Source organism: Gasterosteus aculeatus, chromosome 7, assembly GCF_964276395.1.
Source record: "Gasterosteus aculeatus chromosome 7, fGasAcu3.hap1.1, whole genome shotgun sequence".
In the NCBI taxonomy this organism is placed as follows: domain Eukaryota; kingdom Metazoa; phylum Chordata; class Actinopteri; order Perciformes; family Gasterosteidae; genus Gasterosteus; species Gasterosteus aculeatus.
The window spans coordinates 31,633,299-31,648,905 of NC_135694.1; the positions used below are offsets into that span (position 1 = coordinate 31,633,299).

Sequence of the window (15,607 nt, forward strand, 5' to 3'; positions counted from 1 at the left end):
TTCTCCTTCCTCGACCCGCTGGCCTACGAGATCTGGATGTGCATCGTGTTCGCCTACATCGGAGTCAGCGTGGTGCTGTTCCTGGTGAGAGGACTCACTGCCTTACACCGACCGCTGTACTTCTACTGTGATATGAGTACATTAACTGGTATTTCCCATGTGTTTCCATTGGGCTGCATAGAGTATGTTCACACGCACAGATATTCACTCACGTTTTGGGCGGAACTGCCATGCGTCCTCCTTGGGGCTGACAGTACTTGTGTACTTCTACTCCTTGAGGCTGACAGTACTTGTGTACTTCTACTCCTTGGGGCTGACAGTACTTGTGTACTTCTACTCCTTGGGGCTGACAGTACTTGTGTACTTCTACTCCTTGAGGCTGACAGTACTTGTGTACTTCTACTCTTTGAGGCTGACAATACTTGTGTACTTCTACTCCTTGAGCCTGACAGTACTTGTGTACTTCTACTCCTTGAGGCTGACAGTACTTGTGTACTTCTACTCCTTGAGGCTGACAATACTTGTGTACTTCTACTCCTTGAGCCTGACAGTACTTGTGTACTTCTACTTAGGTGAGTCGCTTCAGTCCGTATGAATGGAAAGCAGACGACTCTGATGACGAAGATGAAACTTTGCCCTCCTCTTCCTCTCGTCGAGCTCTGCCCACCTCCTCCTCTGAGCTGGCTCGCTCTCCAGGTATCTCCATCATCATCATCATCAGCACCTTCCTCATGTCCCCCTCTGAATGTCGACCCTCCGTAACATGATGGCGTCCTTCAGGGTTCCCGCAGAACCAGAACCAGAACCCGCAGAAAGAGAAGGAGGCTCCAGAACACACCAACGACTTTGGGATCTTTAACTCTCTGTGGTTCTCGCTGGGGGCCTTCATGCAGCAGGGCTGTGACATCTCGCCCAGGTAGGACACCTGGACCTGGTCAACTAAGACACTGATCTTTCCAGCATTTATTTGGTCATCTCTGCACATTCTCTCTGAGATCAGATCTGAGATCAGATCTGAGATCAGACTGGAGCTGTGACGCTGTGTTTCTGAGACTCTGACGCTCCTCATCAGGTCTCTCTCTGGTCGAATCGTGGGAGGGGTCTGGTGGTTCTTCACCCTCATCATCATCTCCTCCTACACGGCCAACCTGGCGGCCTTCCTCACCGTGGAGAGGATGGTGTCCCCCATCGAGGGCGCGGAGGACCTGGCCAAGCAGACCGAGATAGCCTACGGTACTCTGGAGGGAGGCTCCACCAAGGAGTTCTTCAAGGTGAGGAGGCCATCTCACAGGCTGATCATCTCTCCACTTCCTGCTGTTCTGTTTGTCTGAAGAATAACCAACAGGCCTCTGATCAGCATCTGGCGTGTGTCTTTAGTGCAGAATAACAGTTAACAGTCATTCAAAAGAAAAGAAAGGTAGAATTTTTATGATTTTAAAAATCGGCAAATGATGAAATTTATATGTATAATATGTTAAACATAACATGTATGCTATGCTTCATATCGGTCAACTCACATTTGAACATCCTCTACTGCTCCGTGCTCACTTCCTGAAGTTCAGTCCTGTTTCTTTGATCTATGGTCACATGACGGTCTCAGATCAAACATGACGTCATAGTTTCAATGAGGAGCTCAGGATGTAATCTTTGGGTTCTGGTTGAAGGAAACGCTTTATTTGTAGTTAAACGTAGAACAAAAGGTTTAGGACGGTGACAAGCTAGCTAGCTAATAAGCTAACTAGCCAGCCGTCCGCACCGGGAAGGAGTCTTCCAACATGGCCTCGTGGTTAATGTTGCTTTTCTGTGGTAGCACTTAAAATGTTGTTTCCCTCAGCTGATACTATCAAAGAGAAGAGGCAACATAACTAGCTGACCAGCGTGTTGAGACGTTTGTTCTTCCTCCACCGATGCTCCGCCCACGATCATATCACCCCGACACCCCGATGATCGTCTTTCATTTGGTTCTTCAGCGGTCAAAGATCGCGGTCTTTGAGAAGATGTGGTCCTACATGCGGAGCGCAGACCCCTCGGTGTTTGTCAAGAGCACCAACGATGGTGTGATCAGGGTCAGGAAGTCCAAGGGGAAGTACGCCTACCTGCTGGAGTCCTCCATGAATGAGTACATCGAGCAGAGGAAGCCCTGCGACACCATGAAAGTAGGAGGCAACCTGGACTCCAAAGGTTACGGAGTGGCCACGCCCAAAGGTTCGGCCCTCAGGTACGCTCGGAGCCCCGCCCACGTGGTGTCCCATGTTGTGTTCTTGTTGTTCTGTCAAGACCTTTGTCTGCTTGTATGTTAGATTTCAAGGGTAATGATCAATTAGACCTCGTTGAATTGAATATGCTTTGTTTGATATTGTGAATAAGTTCTGGGATCCGAACTGAGAGACTCTGCAGAGGTTGAACTTTGACCTTCAGATACTACAACGGCATTTTCTATACCACTACTTATTGAGGATGAGACAGAGCAAAGGTCTGTGAGGAGTTCATGGGTTTAGTTTTAAAAAGAACTATGAACTCCTAGTTTGAAAAGAAGTACGCTAAGGTAAAGTACTACTAAAACTGTGAAAATACTCCAGTATAAGCAAACCACAAGTATTAAAGTAGAAGGACTCATTGTTTAGTAGAACACCCTAAATGTATATCTATATATGATATTATTAGATTGTGGATTTAACTAAGTTCTATAGAGTCAGGTAGTGGGTCCCAACCAAGAGCTCGAGTCCCTGAACAGGGTCACCAGATACACCTGAGGGGTCCTGAGATGATTAATGGTAGAAAATACTTTGATTTGATCGTAATGATAATGAATTGGGATGTTTGGCGCTTAGAACGAAACTTTATAGAAGACTTGAAGTGAAGTGACCCAGTCCGTCCTCTGCAGAGCATCAGGGTCTTTCGTTGACTACGCACTCAGGTTTAGAACTTGTTGACTGTTGTCTGTCTGCCTGTCTGTCTGTCAGTCTCTTAATATGTCTCTCTGTCTGTCTTGTCTCTCTCTCTCTCTCTGTTTTTGTTCGTCTTTGTCCTTGTTGGTGTTCTTGTCCGTCTTTGTCCTTGTTTCAGTCAGTCGGCCCGTTTACCTGTCTGGTGTCATGTCTTCTCTGATGCCTGTCTCACGACAACTGAACCATCCATCCATCCATTCATCCGTCCATCCATCCATCCGTTCATCCATCTGTCCATCCATCCATCCATTCATCCGTCCATCCATCCATCCATTCATCCATCCATCCGTCCGTCCGTCCGTCCGTCCGTCCATCCATCCATCCATCCATCCATCCATTCATCCGTCCATCCATCCATCCATTCATCCGTCCATCCATCCATTCATCCATCTGTCCATCCGTCCGTCCATCCATCCATCCATTCATCCGTCCATCCATCCATCCATTCGTCCATTCATCCATCCGTCCGTCCATCCATTCATCCATCCATCCATCCATCCATCCATCCATTCATCCATCCATTCATCCATCCATCCATCCGTCCATCCATCCATTCATCCATCCGTCCATTCATCCATTCGTCCGTCCATCCATCCATCCATCCGTCCATCCATCCATCCAGCTCTGTGTTGTTCGATTGAATAAAGAAAGTAATTCTCCGTCTTGACATAAACGCTCTGTAGGCTGTCAAAAACACACTTCTGCGTTACACCGTCTGCGTTACACCGCGCAGAAACACACCATACGCTCTCTAGACTACAGCGTACAAGGCTACACTGTACACTCTGTACACCAAGCTGGACCACACAGCACCGTACGCTCTGTAAGCTACACTGTACTTACCAAAACCTCTCTGAAATGAAATTATTTATTTTACCTGACAGCAGCTTTTGAAATCTCTATTTCTTCTCTTCCTTTGTTTCCGTCAAAAAGGCTTTTGTGCTTTTATCAAACCATTCTTTCTTTGTTCACATCAGCATTTTACACACAGCCCAGAGTCAGAGAGGAAACTGTCTCCAAAGATCCGATAAGCTCACAGTATGTTAAGAGGTTAAATATGTAAACCAACAGCGTCAATCCCTGAAAAACAACACCCACCAAATTCTGCCTGGGTGGGGAAATCATTTCAGGTTTCTTAAAAGCTAATTAAAAAGTAGCAGCTTCCATGAACAGATAATAACATTCAGAATGGGAAAAAAAGAACAGAGCCATGGAAGGAACGAGAGGAAGACGTTCTCCTAACAACAGAGTTGCGTTAAAGCCCCTAAATGCTGAGCGTGTTGGATGATCACAGGTTCCGTCCCGGTTCTCTGCCTCTGGGTCGACCGGTAGTTCAGCCGACACAGCCGCTTGGTTCCACGGTTCCACCGGCTTCTGTCTGTATGACTGTTGTCATCGGATTATTTGGAGTTGTTCCAAAGTGACATTGCTACAGTTTTTTGGGACTTTCTTGAATTTACAAATTCCAATTGACAGTGTATTTGGACACACATGACCGTTTAATGTATGTCCATCAGCTGGACCACTTTATGTTCAAATTCTTTACTTTAGTAAACATAATGCAATTTGGAACAAAGGTCTTCCTTTGCTCTCGCCTTCATCACATTGATCATCCATTAGTCATTGTTGTCCCGTCTGAATAAAGCAGTGGTTCTCAAACTCTTTCTGTCACGACCGACTTTGGAGTAAGAAAAAACAAAATTGTAGATGAGGGCCGCGCCCCACAGCTTGAGCAACACTTGAACTAAAGGAACACTGGTTGGCTCATGATTGACGTCTCTTTCCATCATGAGCCTCGCTGGCCAGTTGTCTCCACAGCGGGACCACGTCTTTGCCTTGGATGTCCTTCCAGTCTGTCCAAAAACATTCCCTCTGGGATTCCTCGATTTGGACGCCCTCCCAAATCCATCGCTTCCCTTCATTTCTCATGCGCGTGGCGTCTTCTTTGGCCGCTCATATCAACCATCTCATCTCTCCACCAGGATCACATAGTAGATAGAAAGCTTTATATTATAACTCAGGGTCCAACGCCTGCGTTACTGCAGCCGGGGGCATCACTCGTGATTCATTCGAATCAAGACCATGGCTCTTAATCCACATGTACAGGGAATAATGAGCAATATTCAGCTGAGCTCAGCCCTTACTGAACTACTCGAGTCGCCGTAGGGCCACAGAACTTTAGACGTATTAGACAACCACCACGATTAACGAAGTCACGGAGAGTGAGAACTATCAAGACCATCAAGTCTCTTCTGGTGGGGACAATCCAGAGAGTTCTCTCTAGGCCCATCATGGCAGAATCCATCTCTAACCAGCTTCTAAGCGAACCAGCTGCCCTCAACCAATAACTTACTCTTTGTTGGCGAGACCATAAAACAAAACAATGTTTTTAAATGTGTTTTCATAGACTAAGGTTTTCTGATGTTTCTTCATAATCAAGGAACTGACCTATAAAAAATGTATTGTGTAATTACATTTAGCAGCAAATGCTGAAATGATGCCACATTACGCACAACACATTGACGTTAGCATAGAGCAGTTGTTCCATACAATGATGAATACTTTAGATTGGTCTTTTTAGAAATCTGGAAGCTCACAACCGACCTTCAGACAGGATGAGGTGTTTAAGCCCAGTGAGCAGATGCAGCAGAGTCTTTTACACCCAAACTATGTGGATCTGTTGGACACAACTTTCACTGAGGAAACAACATTTTAACAAGGTCTGGTTTGAAGAGCGGGGAGATTAAATGAAGAACCATCCATTGAAGGATGATAACATGCCTGTGATGAGTAGATGAATGTAATGATGTTGCTGTGTTGACTATGGCAGTCTGCTGCTCATTAACACCCAGTTCCCTTCTATCCCTCATTACTATCACCCCGAAGAAACCCTGTAAACTTGGCGGTATTAAAACTGAACGAGCAGGGCCTGTTGGACAAATTGAAAAACAGATGGTGGTATGACAAGGGAGAGTGCGGCACCGGGGGAGGGGACTCCAAGGTCAGATCACCGTAACCCCCAACTGGTAACCAAAGGCAATGGCCGCCGGGGTAACCGGCAACAACCCACAGCTTAAATATCAAGCCAAAAACATTCGGGAGGCCCCACGAAAACTCTACCCGAAACCTTTGGTTCCACCTCTGGAACAGGAGGTGATTTGATCCACCAACCTACTGATCCGGGGGGTATTTTACAAAAAACACACTTAGAAAACCATCCTGACCGAAAACAGGAATTAAGCTTTACCTCATCGGCAGTTTGGGAAAAGTAGTTCTGGACATCTAGACGTCTATTAGTTGATACGAAGGCGTAGATCGAATCCTTGACGCTTACTTTCATGTTTATAGCTGTGATTGATCCCCTGTTTGAGTCCTCAATGGACACAAGACCAGACCCTCAGACGTGGATCTGAGCTAAAACCGGGAGATGTTTCCCACAAGCTTTGAACTCATGAACAAAATGCCAGAGCCCGAAGACAACGACAAACGTGTGAAATACGACTCTGCTTACATTCGTTAAATCGTTTCGTTGGTTTCAGGTAGGAAACCGGGCCACTGCATTTATATTGTATCTATACAGCATCGTGTCATTGGTCCTTTGTAAAGAAGCCAAATCTACACCGTCCATTCATGGAGACATTTCCAATAACTGGAAACCAAAAAGTGAGACAAGCTAACAAGCTAAGCTGTCGGAAATCAACCCAGATTATCCGGTTAGCTCCTCTTGTAAAATACCCTCACGTTCATCTCGTCTCCTCCTGGAATGTCGGCCCCACCACAGACAGAGTCGACTGTGTTCAGCTCTTGCCGGTTACCCAAAGTGATATAGTAATACACATCTCGCGCGTAGGGAGTCAGGCCAAGCCAAAGCTAGATGGAGTATTAAAGCATATCACTTTGACATTTACCAGAACCGTTTTTATGTGTGATTGTGTGTCTTTTGTTTCTTTTACTCTCAATGTTGACGTGTTCTCTGTAGTTTGCCAAAGCATCTGTACTGCAACTGCCAGTTTTTGCCAAAGTGGCGCCGCTGTTGGTGCCGCAGCCCCGTTGCTGTGCAGCTGAACAATAACATAAGATAACATGGAGGTGCATAATGTTATTTATGTTATTCCCCCCCCCCCTTCCTCTCATGGTTCTTTTGAAGAATCCCAGTAAACCTAGCGGTACTGAAGCTCAATGAACAAGCCATCTTAGACAAGTTGAAAAACAAGTGGTGGTATGACAAAGGGGAGTGTGGACACAAGGACTCCGGCAGAAAGGTCAGTTCTTGAGGTTGCTCGGTCCCGAGGTCATGTGTTGGTGCCCCCCCCCCCCCACACTTTACCCCATCAGTCCCAAACCCCCAAACTTCAGCAGGTACACTCTGAAAAGAAACGTTCTTGCAGACTTCATTTGTTTGTTAATTTGTGTAATGATCGGGAGTTTAGTTCGCTCATCTTAGACGCCAATCAAAAGAGATGCGCAGCTAAAAAAAAATAAAAGGAATAGCAATCAAAACATATCGTCATGATTCATCTTTCCAGACAGTTATTTTTGCCTCCAGGTGTTGAATTTGAATATGATACCTAATGAGAAGGTACGTGTACTTTAAATAGTGCAGAACGAGACAGACGTCGAGCCTGACGTTAACTCATTTTGGCAAAGTTTAACTTTAGTTTCTTTGAAAATTGACAGCCAGGTACCTGTAAGCTGAGCTCATCAGCTGATTACTGATACATCCAGTATCGATCTTTTTATCAAACAAAGAAATCACTGAACGTTATACTTTGATCTAATGAATTCAAACTCAGTACCTGCTGGCACTAAAGTCTGTCATTGTGACCGATGTTGGTGACGTTAGCTTTGGTTTGCTGAAGAACTTTTCCCTTTTAGAGTGTAACACTGCTGGTCAGCTGACCATTCTGAAGCGCCGGAGCACAAATCAATCAACGAGCGGCCCGATAGATATTCTGATGCCGCGTGAAAACCTCACGACTCGGATTTGCACCTCAACTCGCCTGATGCTCCCTAAGGCACCGAGTACTTCTGCACCCAAACACAGACTCCAAATGTAGCGTCCAGTCACATTAATGCAAACTGAGGCGAGAAGGAGCTTCAGCCCGTTGTGACGAAGCGGACGTTCTCTGAGACGAGAGGTTTTCACGTCTCCGGATCAGATTTCCTTTGGGAGGCTTTTCTGCGCTCAGCCGTCTTTCTGCTCTCCAGAAGACTCGCGGTCGGCGCCGCTCGCTGAGAGGCAGCCACACACAGACTCTGCATCTCTTTTATGTTTTTTACCCTGCAGCGTCCTTCAGTTCTGAAACAACTTAAATCATTGATCGTTTCTTTATCTGGCAAGAATTTATGTCTTTTCTGTAAAAGAAAAAATGACATTTTCCATCTCCTTTTTTCTGTTTGTGGCTGCCGACCAACAATTAATGAAGTTTAAGCTACTGACTACAGCCTCACCCCCCCCCCACCTCTCTCACACACACACACACACACACACACACACACACCCCCACACACACACACACACACACATACAGAAACACCCCCCCTCACCTCTCTCACACACACACACACACACACACACACACACCCCCACACACACACACACACACACATACAGAAACACCCCCCCTCACCTCTCTCACACACACACACACACACAGAAACATACACACACACACATACAGAAACATACACCCCCCCCCCCCCCCCCCCCCACACACACACACACACACAGAAACACACACCCCCCCCCACACACACATACAGAAACAAACCCCCCCCCCCACACACACACACAGCGAAGTTGAAGCGAAGGCCCTCCCACTTTAAGGGCTCTTTCTTCCTGGTAGTGTTCTGAACAGGCTGCATGCTACTGGATGTCAGATTTAAGCCACGCCCACAGAAACACGCGATGCATGTGACAGAAAATCAGCCAGCTCGACCACCAATCAAATGCCCCTTTTTTAGTAAGGATTCGTTCAAGTTGAGTCAGGATTTACAGAGATAACTCTTTAGCTAAAGCGAATAGAACTAGAAGATCAAACTCACTTCAAGATAAATCTCTTTCCTAAACCAGTAGTCTTTAGAGATGTGTTTTTCCTTCCCTCTGTTTGTGTTTATGTGCATGAAGCTGCATGTGATGGACTATAAATATGGATCATTATCAAAGGCTGTGGTTTGTGGCAATACAGAAATTCATTCTCCAAAATATATATTTCACCACCAGTTTTCTATAAAAACTAAAGGTCTGTCAGACAGATTGTGGCGTTTACCCGCTAGTTCGAGTCAAGCTGCAGATGGATACTACATTTCCCAAAATGCACCTGGACGGTATCTTTTGTAGCCTTGGGTATAATGTATTTACTAGTTAATGCAGAATCTCAGGAGTGGTCATCATGTTGGCCAACAGCTCTAAATACTACAATACCCATGATCCTCGGCTGTGTAGAGAGAGAGACTGTAGTAATGGCATGACGTGAATAGATATAGCAGCAAGTAATGCAAAAATTACTACTGAAATGAGATAGTAAATTCTAAATTAGTGGTAGAAACAGACCTGATAACAATGATTAATTTCACAGCCTTGATCACAGCCTTTTAAAAATATTCCAAAAAGCATTAGTTAGAAAAGATAATAATTCTCAACAGCAGTGATGTCATTTCCATCTGCGCCGTGGTTGGTGGTCCCTGACCCCCGACCCCCGCCCTTCTGCACCAACAGGACAAGACGAGCGCGCTCAGTCTGAGCAACGTGGCGGGGGTCTTCTACATCCTGATTGGCGGGCTTGGCCTCGCCATGCTGGTGGCTCTGGTCGAGTTCTGCTACAAGTCCCGGATCGAGTCCCGGAGAATGAAGGTGGGTGTGGTTTCGTAACAAAGTTCCACAAAACAATTTAATTTGCAAGTCGGTGGACCATTTGGTAAGCCCCGCCCCTTTGACGCAGACTGTCCAATCCAGCGTAGCAAATTTTCCTCCACCGGTTCCGGTTCAGTGGCTCGGACCTTGTCTGGCAAATTGGTTAAAAAGTGAACGTTTTTTCAACGTCTACCCGTAGACGTCTACGTTCATACCACATTTCAACGTGATTTTTAATACGGTTTTGTTTCGTCCTCTACTTTGTGCTATATCATCATTTTAGAGGTTTACAAAGAAACGACGTCCACATTTGATATTAAAAATCACGTTGAAAACTGGACTCCACAGAGACCTCTTTGCGACATCTACGAATAGACGTTGAATTTTGCCGACCAGTTCATTAATTATTTGACAATTTTAATAATAATATCGTCTCTCTTTCAACGTCGCGTTACAACATGACACATTATCAACAAATTCACGTTTTTTAACACGTTGATGTTTCATCCACTTTTTAGCCGGTTGAAAAGACGTTGAAATTTTAACCCGATTTTAACAGTGAAATCCCGTCTCGTGCTCACTGGGACCATGAGCTAGCGTTAGCACGGCTCTGCTATCACTCGTTTGTTGTGGACTGACGTCATGACGCCTCGAGGACATCGTTGGGTACCGAGAGCTGGTGCCGTATTGGTACCGGTTCCTATACAGCCGGTACCTACCTGAGCCAATCGAAAAACTTTATTGACACTACTTTGATGACGCCGAACCCACAACAGCTAACGATAGCATACCGCTTGTGCAGCTACAGTAGCTAGCTCGCCTTCTGCCTTCTATTGACATTTACGTAAGTCAGTGTAAGTCAGCGGTCACAGAGCCCGTAACGACGCTCCCGTCCCGTCGGACCGTCCGGCCCCTAAAGGTGCGACCCGAGAGGGCGGCGTTCTGCACACACGGGACTCACGCGAATGGCAGGAGGTCGTTTGATTCTTTCGTCTTCATTGTACGCAGCAAAGCGTTGACTAAATACACAAATAAGTTGTGTCACGCGGTGGAACAACGAAGTGCTCTCGTGTCTCGTGCAGCTCAATCATGACGTCATACATGGAGACAAACAAGGAGCGTCAATACAACATAAATGCTTTTAATACACAGTGAGCATACATCTAAAATTAAGAATTTAATATTCCCCAAAGTGCAATGAATCTGTACACCCGTTTGCCTTTAATTACAACTGTAATTAAATTGTTAATATATTTTTCAATTTGAAGAAAAAAAATGCTTTGGCAACATAAAAAACAACCTTTCAATCAATCGTTGTTATGGGCTTTTTTAATAGGAGCACCGGTACCGGAAAAAACCCAAACGATACTCAACCCTAGTCGAGGACATTCCCAGAAGAAACACGTGCAGCAGCTTTTCATCAGCAGAGACCAAAGCTCTGCTGATGATGTGAAGCTGAAGCGTCTCAAAGTGAGGAAGCAGGAAGCAGCGCTGGAGGCGACGCAGTAAACGAGGCCCGATTCAGGAGATTAAGTCTGGATCCACATCATTAGCAGTGGGGGGGCTGAAAACAGCTTTACTGTTATTACCTCGACGCTTAGACACATAAATACATCCGATCCCTCCAAACACAACACGCCTTTCTATTCAAAAGCCTTCAAATGAAAAACCTGCGAGGTGGAGAAACAGTGTGAAGTGTTGACCGAGGAAGCACGAACACGCTTCACTTTATTACATCTGAGCTGCGCTGTCATTGGTCGTTGCTCGTCACATGACCACTGACTTTTGATCAACGCGTCTTTGCTTTTTGTTTTTTCTCTCTTTCTCCTGCAGGAGCTCATCGACGCCGCCATGAGCTCCGGCCACGGCGGGATGGCGGGCGGAGGAGGAGGCGTGGCGGGAGGGGGGTACGGAGGAGGAGGCGTGGCGGGAGGGGGGTACGGAGGAGGAGCAGGGGGCGGGTCCATCCTCGGAGGAGAGAACGGACGAGTAGTGACGCACGATTTCCCAAAAGCCGGAGCTCAAGGTTTAACCTGCATGAACAAAGCAGCCGGAATGGGCGTCTCCTCATCGGGCATGTGATGAAAACCGAGTCTTCTGATTGGACGGGACGCTCCTGTCCGCCGTGCTGCTCACCTGGTTGTCCGTTGCGCAGATTAGGAAGGAAAAAGATGGAAGGAAGAGGGGAGGAGGAGAAAATAATACATCTGATGAACAGCGGGCACTTGAACACAACACAAGCTCCCAGAGGAGCTTAAAGAAATGAACTTTTTCTACTCACGCCTCCTTTTCTCCTGCAATAACACCAAAGGAGAGACTTGATTTCTAACCTCCTTTGTCAATGCACTTCCTACTCCTGCTCCTCTTCCCCCCCTTTGTCTGCTCCTCCTCCTCCCCCCCTTTGTCTCCTCCTCCTCCTCCCCCCCTTTGTCTCCTCCTCCTCCTCCTCCATGTTTAGAAGCTCCTTCCCTTTTCACGCAGCAGAGGAGAGTTTGAGCATGAAACCCTTTTTAAACACGGTGTTATATTGGATCATTTAAAGGAGCCTCCACAGTTAATACATTAATAATAATAATTATTAGTCAGGTTTTTGTAGCAAACATAAACTGATTGATGTTGATGTGAAGCTGAGAAATTAAATTCAAGTCAATAAATCAAGAAAGACGACAGAAGAACATCTTCCTATTATTAAAAAGATGATTTCAAATATATTTCCTTAATTGACAAACGTCAACCATCACGTGATCGATTCAGGACTTCAGAAGCTCCTCCTGCATCATCACCTCTACGTTGAGTCTGTGGACCTGAACTTCTCATAAGACCACGTTAGCACGTTAGCATCGACCGGACGTCGGCCTCGTGTTCCTGAAGATTTCTCCTGGATTTCTCGTTTTTCTGGACTGAAGCTGTAGATGAGTCGCTTCTACTTTTAATTCTCTGAAAGTGAGCAAATATCAGCAATAATATGTTCACATTTTGTGTGATGTTAATGAAGAAGAGCTTCCCTTCGTGTAAAGGTTTTACTTTTTAATCCATTCATCAGTTGGTGATTACACTCATACTAATTACTCTGTTATTTAATAAAAACTCTCATTGCAAAATGGACCGAACTTTTCTTTAGTAGTTTATATATATATATAAAACTCGGGCTGCCACAACAACTCACAAGCTGATGATGTCATGAACCCAAACATGACGGCGTTTGTGGTTCCGACGTTTATGCTCAGTCTTCTTTAATGCAGCACGATGTTCCTTTAGTGAATTATGGTCCATTTGGAGTCAAACAGACCATAAGGCGGGGGGGCTTTATGGGGGGGCTTAGTGTGATTGACAGGTCTCTACGACGGCAGATGAACTCTTTCTCGTGTCCTGATGGACTCATGTGCTCGTGGACGTGTGTTCTTGGGAAACATCATCCGTTGAAGCCCAAGTTCTGTTCCAATTCAAAAGTTTGCAACTCGCCAAGAACATTCCAAATGTCCAGATGTGACTCGCCCAGATGTGACTCGCTCCGCCCATTTTACTGAGAATGCGTTATTATTTATTTCATCTGTAAAAGGACGGGTTCTCCTGTTTCTATTTATAATATTTTTTGATTGATCAGCACATAAACAGAAATGCGCATTAGAAATAAATGGTATGATTTTAATGACTAAACCAAATCACAATCCACTGAGGTTGTTTGTTCTCAGAGGACTTGATGAACTGAAGAACGCGTTCAGTCACTTTCATACTAGAAGGATCAATAAAGTCTTTTTTTTCCTTTTTTTAATTGATCTCTTGATTCAATGTCTTCATTTCCACTTCTTTCTGTAACCCTTTTCTCTGGCGATCATCTTTTCGTCCTTGTTTCTGTCCATTAGCTTCTGCTATTTCTCTTCTTGAGCTCCCTTCAGGGTCCCGAGGGGGGGGACGTCATTTCACGTAACACCTCATTACTCCCCCGGCTGTGAGGGATGACGGAGAACGTTGGGGGACGAAATCCAGCTGACAATAAGCCCCACGAAGGGCCCGATTAGGAGCGTGTGGCCCATTACCTCTCCGCCCGGAACCCCCCGAAGAAGAGCGCGAGGAGGAGGAGGAGGAGGAGGACCATGCTCCCCAACCAGAGAACCATCAGCGAGTGAGATGTGATATCTGTTCCCCACCACAGGCGTAGATGCTCACTTCTGGCGTCATGTCTTTGTCTTTTGGTTTTGATGTTGTCAGTGGGGACCATCGAGCTGAGAGACGGAGACAGGAGGTCACGCGTTTTGAGGGACGGACAGATGTTCAGTACGTGTGGACCGAGGAGATCACCTTAATAGCCAGCAGGTCTTTTTTCAGGATTTCGACCTGAAAATGTCTCGGTTTTGAACAATAACGTATCTCGTGGCTGCGGTTGCCCTTGACAACAGAGACCAGCTGGACCGTTGAGGTGATTCCTGGGAGGAGATTATATTTAAAATGTGTCTTTGCATTAATCACATCAACCAGAACCTCTTTCAACCAACACACGTTCCCTCAATGTGTGGGAGGAACATCATGTAATCCTCATCATACACACTTACATCACACACACACACACACACACACACACATTACATTACATGTCATTTTTTTTTTACACACACACAGCGCAGTCTGAATGGAGGGATTATAATAATCCCGTGTGACACATCGTAACGTCGTAGAGGAATTAGGAACATCTGTTGAAAAGCGTCAGATAAGGAGAGCAGGAAGGACAGCGGAGCCGTCAGAGGAGACGGGGGACAAGCTGCTTGTCTTCTACCTCCCAGAGAGGATTCTGGGGCTTTAGAGTGACCATCAAACACGCCACGCGCCGAGACGAGCCCATTGGCTGTCAGGGAATCAACCGACGCAAATCAAAGAGTGCAAAATGTAATTATGCATTTTGGTTTTACAGCAGAGAGCCGCTATCAGACAAGATTGCACGTAAATACATAAACACGTTTACAAACATGTTTACAAACACGTGTAAAGAACATAATGTCGTGGCTCTCTTGAGGTTCCCGCTATTTCTACAAGTCAGATTTCTCTCTGATTGAGAGTGATTGATGACTGATGAGAGTGATCGATGACTGATGAGAGTGATTGATGACTGATTGAGAGTGATTGATGACTGATGAGAGTGATCGATGACTGATGAGAGTGATTGATGACTGATTGAGAGTGATTGATGACTGATGAGAGTGATTGATGACTCATGAGAGTGATTGATGACTGATGAGAGTGATTGATGACTGATTGAGAGTGATTGATGACTCATGAGAGTGATTGATGACTGATTGAGAGTGATTGATGACTGATGAGAGTGATTGATGACTCATGAGAGTGATTGATGACTGATGAGAGTGATTGATGACTGATTGAGAGTGATTGATGACTCGTGAGAGTGATTGATGACTGATTGAGAGTGATTGATGACTGATGAGAGTGATTGATGACTGATTGAGAGTGATTGATGACTGATGAGAGTGATTGATGACTCATGAGAGTGATTGATGACTGGTGAGAGTGATTGATGAGTGATGAGAGTGATTGATGAGTGATGAGAGTGATTGATGAGTGATGAGAGTGATTGATGAGTGATTGATGACTGATGAGAGTGATTGATGACTGATAAGAGTGATTGATGACTGATGAGAGTGATTGATGACTGATAAGAGTGATTGATGAGTGATGAGAGTGATTGATGAGTGATGAGAGTGATTGATGAGTGATGAGAGTGATTGATGAGTGATTGATGACTGATGAGAGTGATTGATGAGTGATGTTGGAGCGTCCGACCCGAGGAGAGAAGTAG

The 15,607-nt window shown here is 45.5% G+C and overlaps 1 protein-coding gene across 6 annotated transcripts in view; it reads left to right on the top strand.

Moving 5' to 3' along the window:
* Positions 1–12,906, top strand: part of LOC120822578 (glutamate receptor 1) — a 27,485-nt gene extending 14,579 nt beyond the window's left edge. For 2 of the 6 annotated variants that reach the window (XM_078107066.1, XM_078107068.1), the window contains 6 exons: positions 1–84; positions 573–696; positions 781–916; positions 1,073–1,271; positions 1,971–2,218; positions 3,067–3,829. The exon at positions 1–84 is cut by the window's left edge and continues 132 nt beyond it. In XM_078107066.1, the coding sequence (XP_077963192.1) occupies positions 1–84; positions 573–696; positions 781–916; positions 1,073–1,271; positions 1,971–2,218; positions 3,067–3,589 (1,314 nt within the window). In that variant the 3' untranslated portion in view covers positions 3,590–3,829. Of the gene's footprint in view, positions 85–572; positions 697–780; positions 917–1,072; positions 1,272–1,970; positions 2,219–3,066; positions 3,830–5,834; positions 7,211–9,666; positions 9,802–11,634 lie in introns of those variants that run through there. The other 4 variants (XM_040182358.2, XM_078107067.1, XR_005712699.2 and 1 more) reach the window with 4 other exon arrangements.
* The last annotated feature ends 2,701 nt before the right edge of the window (positions 12,907–15,607 follow it).